The following is a 16,212-nucleotide window of genomic DNA, read 5'->3' as shown; positions in this document are numbered from 1 at the left end:
CATCCCGTCAGGAGAGCGCAGCTGTACGCTCTACATCAAACAGCTCTGAATGGTGAAACACAAAAGAAGATATTTTAGGATGTCTCAGTGGTGTTCGTTTTCTTTGTCCTTACAATGGAAGCCAATGAGCACCATATTGTTTGGTTGCCAACATTGATGTTTTGAAGATATTCAAAAACGTCTTTCTGAATGTCAGCTGCTGATCAAACAAGCAGATTGTTAGTTTATCATATTATATAATTTATATTATACTATAATCTTATACATTATAATTTATATTTTATACATTATAGTAGCCTATATTTGTAAATTCATAGGTTATTTGGAGATTCACAGTTTAACTTTTCGGTAGCCTTGTATTTTAGGCTAATTATTCATAGCAAATAACAAATCCAGTGAGACACATATAATATAAGATGAAGACGACAGGTTTTTTTTTTTTTTTGCATACAAAAAGCCCACTGATAGCTGTAAGGTAGAAATGTCCTGGAGCAGTCTCCCCCCAAAAATATCTATTAAGTGTTAATAAAAGTGTGTTGTACTTGATTAAAAAAAAAAATACACCATTTATTATTATTTTTGTTATTCCAATCATATTAATATATGCACAAACACAATATAAATATTAAATATTTACAAATATTCAATTAAACATAATATACTAGCCAAAATAAATGCTTTGAGCCACCTCCCGGGAGCTAGTCATTTTTTCTGCCATGTGCTCCTTTTTTTCTGGAGCTGACTCGTCCACACCACTCCTGTATTGTCTTGTTGACCTGTCGAAGGAACAGACATAGAATTGAATATATATACATTAGTTTTATTTATTATTGCATTATGAACTATAGCTAAAATTCAATAAGTTTTAATATTAATTTAATAGTTAGTTAACTGTAGTAACCTTGATCTGAATGCACCCTGGTGTACAAGTTCTTTTTCGGGGCTTTAAGGGGTCATATGATGCGATTTCAGTTTTTCCTTTCTCTTTGGAGTGTTACAAGCTCTTGGTGAATAAAGAAGATCTGCAAAGTTGCAAAGACTAACGTCTCAATCCAAAGAGATATTCTTTATAAAAGTTAACAGTCAACCACACACCCCTAAAACGACTCATTTAAACACGCCCCCACATGACTACATCACTATGTGGGAAGATTTGCATAACGCCGCCCAGATGTTCACACAAAGAAAGAAGGTGTAACTTTTATTCTCTCTGTTTGCTGCCGCTGCCATGTTGTGGAGTCGCTGTGTGTTTCATTGAAATGAAACTTTGTTTGGCCTTCCAAAAGAGGACACAACTACAAATCAGTGGTTCAAGTTTATTTCAACACTGTTCCAGAACAGTCCAACCCAAATATTCAAATGTGTGCTTCACATTTTATGGAGGATAAGGACTGTTTCCTGAACCAGTAGCCTGCAATGCGTCTGTGGCACAACGTTTCTGTAAAGTTGCGCAGTTCAAACTTTGCAACTCTGGCGCTTCTGACACAGTCTGTAAGTACGATTTTTATATTTAAATAATTTGCCAATGATGATTCAAACGCGAGTTTTGAGCAGTAGGGAGACGGCATAGTATGTTAAGGGGCGTAACATTTCGGTCACACGCTTGAGGCATTCGGCCAATCACAGCACACCTCGCGTTTCAGACCGATGAGCTTTGTAAAAATCGACTCGTTTCAGAAGGCGGGGCATAGAGGAGAAACTATAATGTACATTATATGGAAAATAATGTGCAGCATCATATGACCCCTTTAAGCACAGAATACAAGGGGAGGGGAGGCACAGACGCCCCAAAATTTTGAGGTGAAAATTGGAGGAAGACTATTTAATGTTAATAAAATTCACAATTAATTTCAGTTCATGTCTTAGAATGTGTATTTTTTTTTGTTTGTAATGTCACAGTTGTAATACCATAAAATGTTAATGAAGTTGGAAAGCGCTGCATTTCTATCGCGAATTTGCCGAATCTGCTGATGTAATGACAACCGCTAATGTTACAGAAGGGGAGGGGGGCCGGGGGAGAGATGAGCTCTCGTGCCTCCGTTGGTAAAAAAAAAAAAAAAAAATAGCCAATCAGAATCGAGTGTTCACGTTCAGCGCTGATGAGTGTTGAGAAAAGAAACCGCTAGCCTCCCTTCTGATATCAACCAATCATCATAGAGACTTAATTACGTGATATTAGTTTGAACGTCTCGCGCTGCACTGATAAGGCACGAGGTACTTATGATGAGCAGCTATATTTTATATTTGATCGCCAACAGATTTACCAAGCTGTCATTGAAACAGTATTTATACAATTAAAAAAAGAGAAAACACGTCTAAGCTGGATAGAGAATACAGCAGTCGGCTTAATTAAACAGCACAACAGGCAGCTCTCTTTTAACAGACTTTTAAGAAGGGATGGATGTTTGCTTCAGGTGATAGGACAGGTAAGTGAAATTATATTATCTTGTTGTATGTGTGTCGTTTTCTTTACGTTGTCTGACTAAAAGCAACCAAAAAGCCATTTAAAGCGGTTAAACAAATAATAATAATAATAATCGGCAGGGATCCCAGACCAACACAATTAGTGTGCCTCCTCTATTTTAAAACCCACGAGTATGTAGCCTATATAAAAATCAAATTCAGCTCTGCGCTCAGTGCGCTGTAGAAATGTTATGACGTCGTAATTGTGAGACCCGAGTCAAAGCGCAACGAAGTATTTCTGCGACCTGAAGTTACCACATGCCCTGCTTTCTGAGGCAGCTAAGATTGAGAAGATTTATTATCGAATTACATTTTTTTTATTCACTGCTAACAAGTTTTCGCGGCGTACTTTGCTCGTTGTGTAGTAAACTTTGCATCCCGTTATAAAGTAGATAAATTCAGGTTGGTAAACTAGACCGTAATGTCTTCTGTTTCATTCATAAGTGCATGTGTGCATCTCAAACACTATATCCCTCTGCACAACGAGAGAATAAAGAGGTTGAATGTTGTTTTTCCAGGTGACAAGCTGTCATTTCCTCTAGATCTGAGAAACATTCACATTAGGAGGCTACAGCTCCACAAGTGGAATGAGACTGGAACTGTCTCGAGCGGTTCAGGGATGTCGCCTGGGACTTTTGACTGGACTGGGGAATACAGGGCAGCATTCACTGGAGGTGCCCGGCTGTCTCCTGTACACTCGCTGTGCAACTGTTCCTCATCTGACCCAGGACACATTACACACTTTGAGAGACCTCCCATCAGTCACTCAGGTGTCAGTGGATAGCCTGTAAGCTTCTAGCTATACTTGTATATTAAATTATTAATTCAGTTTGTACGTTCAGTGAATAGTTGTCCAACAGTGTTTCTAACCAAACACGTGGGTCTGAAAAATGGCATAATTTTCTGACAGATCTCAGTTCACAAAATTTGATGTTGTGGAAGCTTTTACAGTATTCAGTGTATAGAAGTCTATAAGATTAGTAATTTATTAGACTTTTGTCTTGTCATTTGTAAAGTGACCTTGAGGTCCTGATAGGCAACAGTAATCTTTTTTTGTTGTTTTTTATTTTGTTGAAAGAAGTGATTTATGCTCACTAAGGTTGCACCTACTTATCTTTATATTTTAAAATTACTTCTTTTTATTTTAATTTATAAAAATGTTCCTGTGATTGCAAAGCTGAAATTTCAGCATCATACTCCAGTCTCCTGTGTCACATGATCCTTTAGAAATCATTCTTATATGCTGATTTGCTACTCAAGATGCATTTCATACTATTATTATTGTTGGAAACAGCTGGGGTATGAATTTTTGAAAATATATATTTTTTCCCAGAAAAGGCACAATGAATTGATCAAAAGTGACAGTAAAGACAGAGATGCAGTGTTACAAAAGATTTTTATTCCAAATAAATTCTATTCTTTTGAACTTTCATGTGACACTGAAAACTGGTGTAATGGCTGTTGAAAACAGGAAAAAAAAAAAATTACAATAGAAAAAGTTATTTAAAATAGTAATAATATTTCAAAAACATTTCTGTTAGTAAAACTTATTTTAAAAACATTTTAAAAAAGTTTGACCGGTAGTGTAAAGATAAAATAAAATTATTAAAAGTATTATTAGGGATGAATCTCGCACTAATTTCTGCAAAAAAAGAAAAATAAAAATCCATGTTGGAAAAGGTTTGATTTTTTTTTTTTTTTTTTATCATTTATTTGATACGTCTCTTTTTTAAGCATTTTTTCTTTTTCAGTGCAGAGCATCATGAGGTTCTGGAGGAATTCAAAGAGGGTCTCAGAAAGTTTGCAGGTTAGTGTTTCACTCTTTTACTAACTTTTTGTTATTTTCTTTCTTGGTTAAAAATGTCTTCAGACATTTGTTCTTGCAGCTTGCTGTTCTAAATTAAAGGATTTGACGATGATTGGTGATCTTTTATATGTTAATGACATTAATTAGGAGTCGTTTACAGAGTTCATTTTATGAATCACTAGACGCATATTTGAGAGGTGATAGTAGAAGATTACAATGAGGATGGTTTCTGTGCAACATTTTATAAATGAGGCCCCAAGATATCTGTTCCCATGCATGCCTTTTTCTTTGTTTTCTCAAGTCATATAGCACTGTTTAAAAAAAAAAAATAGAATTTCTACTGCATCGACAGACAATTTTTGTTACAATCCCATCCTGCCAGTGGTGAATCACCATTTTAATGCTTTTGTGGTGCCATCAGCCAGTGCCATTGTGTCATTTCCTGCGGTTCTAAAGTAAGTAGTCACATGGCATTTACAGCTCAGGTGATTGACTCAAAAAGTTTTGTGGTTCTCAGCCAAATAAGTCCAGCAACTGCTATTGAGATGAACAGAAATGCTAACAAATTCTACTCAGAAAACATACTGTCACTGGTAGTTTGTTCAAGATCATTGAAAAGTCAGTCCTCGAAAAGATCATCTTTGTTGCTCTTCTGCTATTTTCAAAAGCATTGTAAGTCATTTCTATCCAGCAGTGTGGGTGTAAACATTTTCTCAGTTGGCTAATAGATCTAGAAGCAGTTCACACAGTTCTATTAGAAAATTCACACATCAAGTGGATTATAAATGGCCAGAGAGGTTCTGGAGCTAAGACTGTGGAAGAAAGTATTGCACTTTTGAAGACGATCCCAATTTAAAAATAAATGTAATTGGCTATAGGTTGATCCTCCACAAGCTTTGAGAATTGAAGGACTTGATAAATGAATCTCTCTTTTGCTTGCAGTACTAGAAATTTTGAATAGTTAAACTGATCTTGAAGGTGAAACTGCTAGCAGACAGCAAAACTTCAAAAATAAATCAACTTAAAACTGGTTTCGAGCCACTTCTATTGCTCGAACAAACAAATTGCAATTGGTGCCACTAGTAGAAAATACACACTTCGATATTCCAAACATATGCTTTAATAAAATTAAATTCATATTAAATAAAAGCTTGTTTGGTTTTGAAAGTCTTTTAACTTTCAACCAAATCTAAATTTACAAGTGGGGGTGTTCATTTTTAGTTCTGAAGGCATGTTTTCAGATTCTCTCCCTCTCTTGCTGACTACTAAGTGACTGTTTAGAAATAATTATGCATTCATGCTTGGATGCATACCACAGATGCATTTTCCTTAAATGAGTTTTCAGTTTTCATTTTGCAACCGTAACGAAAAGAAGGGCTCTGTTTCAGTCGTTGCCTTCAGCAATCCAACCAGAAATGAGAAAGGTAATTGCATTCACGATATTAAGATGTGTGACCGTGAAGACATTTCAAAGGGTGACTTGAGGCGGCTGCTAGCTCTCCATTTGGATAATTACAAAAAGAAAATTATTGTACATGATAATGTTGGTCACTGAAGTTCACCTCCATCATTTCCATAAAATACAGCCAAATTTAGACTCCTCTTCATGTTCATATCATACATGTTCACGTTCGTCTAAACTACAGTTGGGAATTAGTTAGTACAAGCTATGCAAATGTACACTTTTGTCATCGACGACACTCATCAGTGCCCCAATTTGTCCTAAACTCTATATAAATGCATTTTTATATCTTCAGAATAATGAGTCTTGGTTGTTTATTTCGCCAGTAAACAGTTTTGTAATAATGAACAAGTGTTCTGCCTGATTGCATTGAACTGTTCTTATGCATTCTATTGCTGTTGAAGATTTAGTAAATGGATGAATAATACAAGTGTATTTTGCAGTTCATCATATGGTGTGTTTGCACTATTTATAGCTTTAAAATTTCAAGTCATTGAAACTCGTGTTAAAATGTTTTAAATTTGTATGCAAGACGTCTGTTTTGATTAGAAGGAGCTACTTGAGTTGTAGACAGTAGACGTCTAATAAGCTATTTCTCTGACGTGAGCTGATGGTTTCCTACGCAGGTCTTCATGATACTGTGCTTTTCTGCTCTCTGCATGATTCTGCGAACTCCATCCCCGCCGGTCACGTCACCAACAAGGTTAGAGAACTGTGTCGAATGATTGTTTTCAGCCTCTTTTGTCACTGAGACTGACTCAGATTCCATTAAATCATTACAAATAGTCAATTTAGTAAAATCTTATTGGTTTTCGACTGATGCGGTTTGGCTTACAGAGAGCTTTTGTGTCCTTTGAAGCTGTGCAATCCCTTTACTGTTAATTGTGAGGGATTTAATGGTTGTGTGTGATTTAACAGACAGTGTCGGTGTGGGGCAGCGGTGGAAGGATAGAGCTGACAGCGGCTCGGTTCATGGCGATTCAGGCAGCTATCCAGCCGGACTTCTATCAGAGCATGGCAGACGGAGAGACCTGGCAGGCCGGTACCTCTCGCAAGAGAGTCCGTAAAGCAGTGGACAGGACTCTGGCCCATCTGGATGAATGTCTGGTGTTGCACCAGAAAACTCAGGTTACTACACAAAAACACAGACTCAGTACTGGAATGCCTGTTAGTGACTGCAGAATACATTTCCCATAAAAATTACAAATGGTCCTATTTGAACTATTCAGGGCTCGACTGCCAGGAAGAACAGCAGAATAAAGACTTTATACAAAAAGATTCTTCTAAACAACTTGAGTTTTTCTAAATTGAATCTGTCTTTATTTTAGATTCTGAGATTTTATGACAAAATTAGATTTTAACATAGGAGTGGGTTGAGTTGAGCCAGTTTTTACTTACAGTGTGTTTAAAGTGAGCACATAACAGTGGCTACTTTGCGCGATGGGACGGCATAACCTGACTAACCAGTGGACTGATCTCCTTGCACAGCATCTGAAATGTTGAGGTCTTTCTGAAATGCCCGAGCAAAGTCTGACTTGACTGCGTTCCCGAACAGCGGGCATCTATATTCGTTTGTTCCCCTTGTCACGTCAGATGGAAACAGTGCTTATTCGCAAATTCAGTTCATAAAAATCATTGCAAAGCAGCTTTACAGAAAATGTTAAGTTTCTACATTATATATAGGAGTGGCTTATTTGTGGTGACTATGGCAGAAATGTACAGTAAGAATCATGCAGTTAATTACAAATTACACATAATCAAACAGATGGTGAACAACTGCAATGAATGCAGTGAATTAACTGCAGTGATTATATGTTGCGATTAAACTTTGCGATTGCGATTTAAACGTTGCGATAAGCAAAATGTAGTAGTTTTATATGTTGTTCCAGGGTTAGCAGCATCTGAGGCTGACATCATCTCTTCTCAGGTGTTCGGTCATCTCAGAGATCTTCGCATGGGTTGGATCCAGACTGAAGCTTGTGTAATTCCTAGTTGCCTGGGATGCAAGTCCCGTGGCAGAAACAGAGAAGCAAATAGAGACAAAATTAGCATAGCTGCTGTTTCAACCAAGCAAAGATGATGTGTTCAACCCAAGCAAAAGAATGAAAATGTGTTGGTTGGGTAAGTTGAGTATAAATGTTGCAGGCAAGTTACAGTTTCTTAAAAACGTCAATGGCCAATTTTCATAAACTTTAAAATTTTCAGAACAAAATCAAGTTCATAACAAAGAACCAAATTAGAAATGTTTAGTTTAAAATTAATGAAATATAATGTAGAATTACAATACCTTATAATCATAAGAAGGGCTGAGCCATTGGCTCAACTTACCCCAATGACATTTTGCTCAAATTACCCCACTCCTACCATTTTAACAAATTTGTATCATCCAGCAGTTTAGCGCTAACAGTATAGCCTCATATTATAACTTCAAGCACACAAGCACAAACGTGATATTTTTCAAATTTATCTGTAATTGTTCAGACACTAGAAGCATGAGTCCTTAAACCTAATATATAACCTATATTTAAATAAATAAATATACTGTTTTTTACAGGAATTAAAACAGTCCGAGATATTTGGAGTTGTGGAGGGTGGAGACATTTTGGAGGAGAGGCTCCGGTCGGCACGAGAGACTGCAAAGCGTCCTGTGGGCGGATTTGTCCTGGATGGATTTCATTCTGCTGCCATGGACCAGGATGTGAGGGTTCAGTTGATTAAAGCGACATCTGCAGAGCTTCCCCAAGAAAAACCCAGGTAAAAAAGGTGTCTATTTAAATTTCTGCCTCTCAGGCTCAGACGATTCTTCATTCGGAGATTAGGTGGCTAGATCTTCCCCAACTTATTACTCTCTGATTTTCAGCAGCCATAGCAACACTCCATTCCACTAGCAGCCCATAGCAACCACCTCATCCCTTCCAGGGAACTGGAAGTGCTTGGGTTAGAAAGGTTTCAGGAACAGACTTCATCTTGAGTTTCTTGTAGTGTAATGATTGATTTTTCTGAGCTCCCTCTCTTTGAGGTTGACAAGGAGGTTACAGAATCACACAGAGACAATGGCAGGAAGTAAAGAAGTGTGGATTTGGAAGTGTCCTTGTGGCACAGCGGGGTCTTAAAAGGGGTGCTTCCCACTGGACTTTATAGTCTTGTTAGAAACTGACATTTCCCTTGGGTGTATCTCAGGTCACAAATAACTGGAGCTGGAGAAGGTTATGAGGCAGACGGGCTGGAGGACAGGATACATAATGTAGGTTTAGAGCAGGACAAGATGTTTCTGTGCTGCAGTTTTTATGTTTTTATTACACTATTTATTTTCACACTTATGTTTTGTTCAAAAGTTTTGAAAATAAGTTAATTATTTTTTTTCAGCGAGGATGCATTAAATTCATCAAAAGTGACACTAAAAATGTTTAGAATCTTGTATTCCAAAATAAATGCTGTTATTTTGAACTTTCTATTCATCAAAGAATCCTGAAAAAATATAATGGTTTCCTCCAAAATATTAAACAGGACAACTGTTATCAACATTGATAAGAGAGATTTCTTGTGCAGCAAATCAGCTTATTAAAATGATCATCACAGGAACAAATTATACTTTAAATGTAAAAGTATGTATTAAAATAGAAAAAATATTTTAAATTAGTAACTATTTCACAATATTACAGTATATTAGCCTTGTTGAACATGAGACCTCTTTTAAAAACATAAAGTACCACCCCACAACATATGAATGTGTGTGTGTCTGTTGGTACATGTCAGAAAGTGCTAGTGCTCCTCATTTTACTTTGTGCAACAGTTTGTGTTTGTTGATCTGTTTGAGATAGCTTTTGGATCTCCATTGAAACACAGTATAGAGACTGCACAAAAAAACCTGCAGATTCACTGGTTTTGTATTAATACTTTGGGGTTGACTATAATCTGTTTTACTGAGGTACACTGAGAAAAGTATTCCCAAACCAATAGGAAAAAATGCATTGTGACATCTAAAGCCTTAGAATTACCTGTTACAGCTGAAGTGTGTTATTTATTCAATGTTTAATATGTTTTCCTATCTTAGCTTTGCATGCAGAGACAACTATGACCTTTAATTAATAATAACTCCCATTAAAGCAAAAAACAAGACAAAAAAACATTGCATTGAACGTGCAGTGCATTGACATTGAGCTTTTACCATCTGTGTCAGGTTAGTGCTGGGGGTTGGCCGTCCTGATGAGGTCATCAGCTGTGTTGAAGCAGGAGTGGACCTGTTTGAGAGCTTCTTCCCCTTCCAGGTGACGGAGCGAGGCTGTGCGCTCTCCTTTAATTACAACATTGATCCTGACCCTGAGACAGCAGGTACATCAACCCCTACAGGTGTGCAAAGCCCATAACTATGCTATTGAAAAGATACAGGTTTCCTACACTTTCTTAACCCTATATAAAACCTACTGTATTATATTTGATGTACTAATTTCTAAGGTCTCTAAATTATCAACATTTGCAGAAAAAAAACCTATTTTACAAAATCTGCTACATGCTTTCTGTCATTTAATTGATACTTAATACTTTTTCTTAGCAAATAAAAGGCCCTTTAGTATAAACATTAAACTGTTCATCTTCATCTCATGGTACGTGGTCTAATTGCTGTTATTTTTATAAAGTAAACATAATAAACTTTAAATTGTTATTAAAATTTTTTGATGAACATACTGAACTGAAACAACTTTAACTTAAAGCTGCAGTTGGTAACTCTCGGGGCTCGCGTCTGTAGCCGGAGCTACTTCTCTCCAATATAAACAAAATCCACCGCTCCCGGCTCTTCTGGTCCAATCAGCGCAGGGCTGTGCCACAGTGTTGTTTTGTGTTGAAAATGTAAAAAATATATATAATGAGCGAATACATCATGAATCCATTTTCCAAACTGTATATAAAAGCCTGATGTATCAAATATTATACTCAGAATTTTATTTATTTTTTATTTTTATTTTTATTTAATTTTTTTGAGATTTTGTCTCAAGTGCAGTTTAAAAAAATAAGGGCCCTGTCATACACCCGGCGCAATGTTTTTGCTAGTTTCAGCCCAACGCTGTTCTCATTTTCCCATCTTGTGCCGCGTTGTTTAAATAGCAAATGCAGTTGAGCCCATTTTTGCGCCCATGGGTGTGCTGGTCTAAAAAAGAGGTGTGTTTAGGCGCATTGTTGGCGCCTTGCTATTTTGAGGAACTGAAATAGATTGCACCATAGACCAACTCAAACTGGTCTGATATTTTTTTTCTTTATTTAAAGAACGCGTTAGTAATACGCACATATAGGCAGGTGCACAACGCGTGTACACTTTGCTCACTACACACACAGGGATGCGCAGCAGCACACAAACATTTTTAAAAATGAAAAATGAAAAATGAAAAAAATTCCGCCATTTAAATAGCGAGCCCACCATGGTGCGAGCGCAACTGGCTTTTAAAGGGGATGGGAGATGAGACTCTGATTGGTTTATTGCACGTTACACCCAAAAAACACTCATTACTAATTAAGAGAATAGGGACAACCTGTTTAGACCATGCATCCGGGTGCGCCTACCATTTTTCCCGTCGTTAAACAGGTAAAAGTGGATCCGGACACGCCCTGAGTGCACCTGCGCCATGCGCTTTAGACCATGCACTTAGATCATTTAAATAGGGCCCTAAATTTCTGACTATTTTTTCAAATGTCAGCATCTTACAGGGTTAAAAGGTTCTGTTTAGAGAAAATGGAGTGTGAGAATTGATAATAAATCATTCAAAATTCAATTTAAAACAATTGGCAGCATTTTCTAGATTCATCGTTGCCATAGTAATTACATTTTGTCCTTGCATTTATAGAAAGTATTTTAACACTGAATCTTTCATTTTGAAGGAAGGCTGTTTCAGATCCATCTTGTGATATGAAGGAGCTGTTCAGCACAATAATATGAATCAGTAAAGTTGTATTTAAAGTGTCAGCTACCCGTTCACTGCCAGCAGAAACAATGAGCAGCCTGTGGGGCTGTTTTTCTCAGCATGGCTTGGTGGAAGTGGGGCTGTGCTTCTGCTGGTTGATTCAGATAATTAAGTGTGAGTTTAAATAATAAAGTCTTCGAGAGAGTGTGTGTTTGTTCAAGCCCTAGTCAAATTAAGTAATTGGCTTGTTTCAAACAGAACCAGAGCCCTGGGAATCTATCTTGCATCTTCAAGTTCAGCAGGAACATCTATGAAGTCAAACCTCATTATAGTTTCCAATATTTTAATGTTGGTTTTTACTTTCAAAAGCTTAATTTGTGAGAATGGAGACCCCTGCATATGTCTGCAAAGTATCTGGATCACACGAAGAGACATAAAAAATTCACTATCAGCCATTAATAATTGATTCAGGCTGTTTGGTGTGCAGAAGAAGCTAATCGATGTGTTAGGATGGTAATAGAGTTCAGGACAGGCACATGCAGAATGGGTAAAGAAAGAAATATCCCCTCGGCCAATTAGAGAGCTCTGCAGGGAGACTCACCCTGATCTGCCGCCTTCTTTCACTGCAGGTTCTACTCTATACCACTCTTCTCTTTATCACCCTCTATACATCTCTAAATATCCACTTTGTGCTCTTTTTTTCACTTACTGTACAATTAAACATGCACTCAGTAATTTTAGGTGTAAAACTGTATTTTGAAATATTTTAAAACATGATTTACTCTCACATGTAATTAACTCTTGTCATATCAATAGCCTATTAATTTATTAAGTAGCCTATTTATTTTACATGTTGTGGCTAATAAGTCTGACCACAACTGTATGTAAAGCAGTGCTAAATGTTTAATCATGTTTTATATGTTTGAAACAGTGTTGGAATTCAATGGGGAGATGCCTGCTGTCAAGAAGCTAAACTCAAATGGAGATGAAAATATGACGCCTTACGAAATGAACCTCAAAGATAAAAGGTGTGTATGTATAGAGGGAGAAAAGGACGTATCCTTTCACCCCTCATATAACTGTGTGTATTCATTTGCTCATATCAGATTAGACGACTAATGCTTTCTAGCACATCTTTCATGATCTCAATCACCTCAGCTTGGATATGAGGATAAATAAATGCAATATGTCAGTAATTCATACTCGCTTCTGAGTGCATTTTCATAACATTGCCTTTATCACTAGAGTCAGATCAGATTAGTGGTCAAAGGAGCGATGAAGGATATTAAACAAAAAGATTTTCCAACCCCTACACCCATGTCTCAAACCAGTGCCGTATAAAAGCGTCCTGTATACATCGGCAGTAATGATCTATGAATTGCCTTTATACTGAATAAAACAAACTTAACTCAGATTAATATTACTGTTTCTTAACCAGCATTGATGTATTTGTACATTTTAATAGGATTTTTTTCATCCAAGGGATTTATTTTGTGGAAAACTTGCCTTTATTTATTTAACTGGATTTTCAGCGCATTTTAGTTTTTGAATGAAATATTTTAAACAGTTGTTGTTAAGTGCATATTATGGGTCTTACAATAAAAAAAATAAAAAAAGTAAATGCATAAATAGATGTATAATTTTTTTTTTTTTTTAAGCTGCAGAACATATATGATATCACTAATATCATCAATAAACAAAACATGCTTTACATGGAACTTATTAATTCTTCCAGCTCTAATAACCGGTATACAGATTGGTTGAAGTGTTTGAGGCTGTTTTTATTTTTATTTAAATATTAATATATTTAGTTATATTTATTTAATATATATTTATTCATATATTAGGTTTGTTTAATATATATTTACTTCTATATTTATATATTTAATTGTTTTTTATTTTTTATATTTAATTTGTGTGTGTGTGTGTGTGTGTGCGCGTGTGTGCGCATTTCAATAATTTTTTTTATGCATTTTGTTGCATGGCAGATTTGTCCATGAAATTATTTTTCCATTTTGCACTTTAAAGTACTTAAATTGAATTCCATTAAACATACCCTGGTGTGACAATTAGCCTCATAACACTGTTTGACTTTTAGGTATCATGATGATTTCCGCCCACTTGTGGAGGGCTGCAGCTGCTACTGCTGTGAAAAGCATATGAGAGCGTATGTTCATCATTTACTGGTGACCAACGAGCTGCTCGGCGGTGTTTTACTCATGCTGCACAACATGGCGCATTACCTTGGCTTCTTCAAAGCGCTCCGGGAGGCGATAACCAGCGACCGTCTGCAGGACTTTAAAAATAGAGTCCTCCATTGCAGAGAAGGTGATTGAAATGATTGAAGGACTGCAGGAAAAAAGAACGAACAAAAGAACACCTACATCAGAGCATACTTAAGGCTTTGATTTCAGAGTATATGTGTTTCATGAATATAAAGCTGGATTCTGATGCATGTGCTCTTGCCATGCAAAATATGTGAGTGACACAGCAAACGTTTTAAGTTTCCCATGGCTCATCTCAGAGCTTGCTTATGGATTTTAAATTTGTCGTCTGCTCCATCAAAGAATAGTTTCACTTAGACGGAGCATGAATAATGGTGAAATTACCTTTTTAAAGAGATTCTCTCTCTAAAGCCCTGAAAAGTCACCACCTGCTGTTTTGTTTAGCACATATTTTTTCAGATGAGTTACATTTATTATTGGAAAGTGCTGCATTTTTTTTTTTTATTTCTTATAATAATGGTATTGAATAATATTTATTATTGTGCATTATTATTATTGTGTAAACTTGTGATGTTTAGATTAAATTAGCATTTGTAAGTTCAACATTAAGTTTTAGACATTTTTTTATCTAATTTTGTTTTTTACAATAAATGCACAACTATAAACCTTTTAGCTTTGACTATATTCACAATATGGCACCTTTTGCTTTTATAAAAGTTTAGTGTTAAATCTGTGTATATTGTAGCACAGATAAAATGTTGTAGTGACCAGTCAGCTTCCAGGGCCATAACTATTTTAATTGTTTTATGACATTTATAATTAAGGATGCATGAGTGAAATTGACAGTGGGTACTGTAACATATATTCATTTGGTAGTTTTTATTCAGTGCGGTCTACTAAAGGAATGCTACAGTGCAAGCAGTTCATAAGAGAGTAACATAAATGCAGCAATACAAAGTTTCAAAGTTGGCCATGTATCAACTGGTACTGAAATGTAGGTGTAAAAGTATACAGTACAGGATATTCTTTCAAATACTTAAGTTAGGGAAAGTTTGTTGTAGTGGGAGTGTTTTAATGAATAGAAGTCAGAAAGCCTGGGTTAGGTACAAGCTGCAGGAATTGGAAATCAAAGAGGGAATCAATGAAAGATGGCCTGAAATTGTTTGCACTTTGCAGTGTTGTTATGTAGGTAAAGCTTTGTTTTCCAATAGTCCTTTGTTTCTCCAAAATACTGAGATCACTTTCCTTTTTTTAAATTTATTATTATTTTTTTTTTTATAAAGTACTTGCCAAAAGTTTGGAATAATTCAGCTATTTTATTGATTTTGAAAGACTTCCATGCTCACCAAGGCTGCATTTTTTAATCAGAAATACACTAAAAACAGTAATATTGTGAAATATTATTACAATTTAAAATAACTATTATCTATTTTATTATATTTAAATATGTAATTTTTCCTGTGACAGAAAAGCAGAATTTTTAGCAGCCAACTTAAGTGTCACATGATCCTTCAGAAATCATTCTAATATGCTGATTTGGTGCTCAAGAAACATTTCTTCTTATCACAGCTGCTTAATGTTTGTGTGGAAATTGTGATACACTATGTATCAAAATTCAACTAATCAAAACTGACAGTAAAGACATTTATAATGTTACAAAATATTTCTATTTCAAATGCTGTTCTTTTGAACTTTAGATTCATCAAAGCATCCTGAAAAGAAAGTTTCACAGTTTCCAAGAAAACATCAAGCAGCAAAAACAGTTTTCAAGACAATACAAGATAATAATGAGAACCTTTATTAATAATTGATCACAAACAATTACTTTTAACAATTAAGCACCAAATCAGCATATTAGATTTCTGAAGGATCATGCAACACTGAAGACTGAAGAAATGGCTGCTGGAATTCAGCTTTGCCATTTCAGGAATAATATATATATATTATTCAAATAGAAAACAGGTATTGTAATAAAATTTCACAAAATCATTGTTTTTACTGTATTTTTGTGCACAGTAATTATTCAAAACTGTTGACCAGCAAGTGTATATTTTGTATTTTATTCATGAAATACATTTTTTTTTTTTTTTTTTTTTTTTTTAATTGCATCTTAAATTATCAGCATTAATATACATTTTTGAAAGTCTTTATCATGTTTACTTACATTTTCAGTGTGATCCCAGCTTTTTGAACCTCACTGTGTATGTGGGGAATTCTGTGTTCACTGTTGAGTGTTAACTCAAATGTATATGCTCGTATGAGTGACAGCAGGTAGCATTTCCATTTAATAGCTGCAGAGCATCTTTCCCAGCAGGTGAGTTCCTCCCCACGTTTTAGCCAATTACCTTTTCCGAGGAGCCA

General features: G+C 35.7%; 1 protein-coding gene across 3 annotated transcripts; it reads left to right on the top strand.

The window, feature by feature from the left end:
• The first annotated feature begins 2,271 nt into the window (after positions 1 to 2,271).
• LOC109085567 (queuine tRNA-ribosyltransferase accessory subunit 2) lies at positions 2,272 to 14,520 on the top strand. 3 transcript variants are annotated; one of them, XM_042752085.1, is made up of 9 exons: positions 2,272 to 2,426; positions 2,982 to 3,250; positions 4,215 to 4,270; positions 6,359 to 6,435; positions 6,651 to 6,860; positions 8,287 to 8,486; positions 9,913 to 10,082; positions 12,558 to 12,654; positions 13,725 to 14,520. In XM_042752085.1, the coding sequence occupies exons 2-9, from the start codon at positions 3,051 to 3,053 to the stop codon at positions 13,960 to 13,962; spliced, it is 1,248 nt and encodes a 415-aa protein (XP_042608019.1). In that variant the 5' UTR covers positions 2,272 to 2,426; positions 2,982 to 3,050; the 3' UTR covers positions 13,963 to 14,520. The 3 variants fall into 3 exon arrangements, with proteins under 3 accessions (XP_042608019.1, XP_042608018.1, XP_042608020.1); XM_042752084.1 differs by lacking the exon at positions 2,272 to 2,426 and adding an exon at positions 2,661 to 2,865; XM_042752086.1 differs by lacking the exon at positions 2,272 to 2,426 and adding an exon at positions 2,662 to 2,865 and having other exon boundaries at positions 9,913 to 10,064.
• Positions 14,521 to 16,212: the final 1,692 nt, after the last annotated feature.

Source organism: Cyprinus carpio, chromosome B24 (assembly GCF_018340385.1).
Source record: "Cyprinus carpio isolate SPL01 chromosome B24, ASM1834038v1, whole genome shotgun sequence".
In the NCBI taxonomy this organism is placed as follows: Eukaryota; Metazoa; Chordata; class Actinopteri; order Cypriniformes; family Cyprinidae; genus Cyprinus; species Cyprinus carpio.
This window is presented reverse-complemented; position numbering and strand designations above follow the sequence as displayed.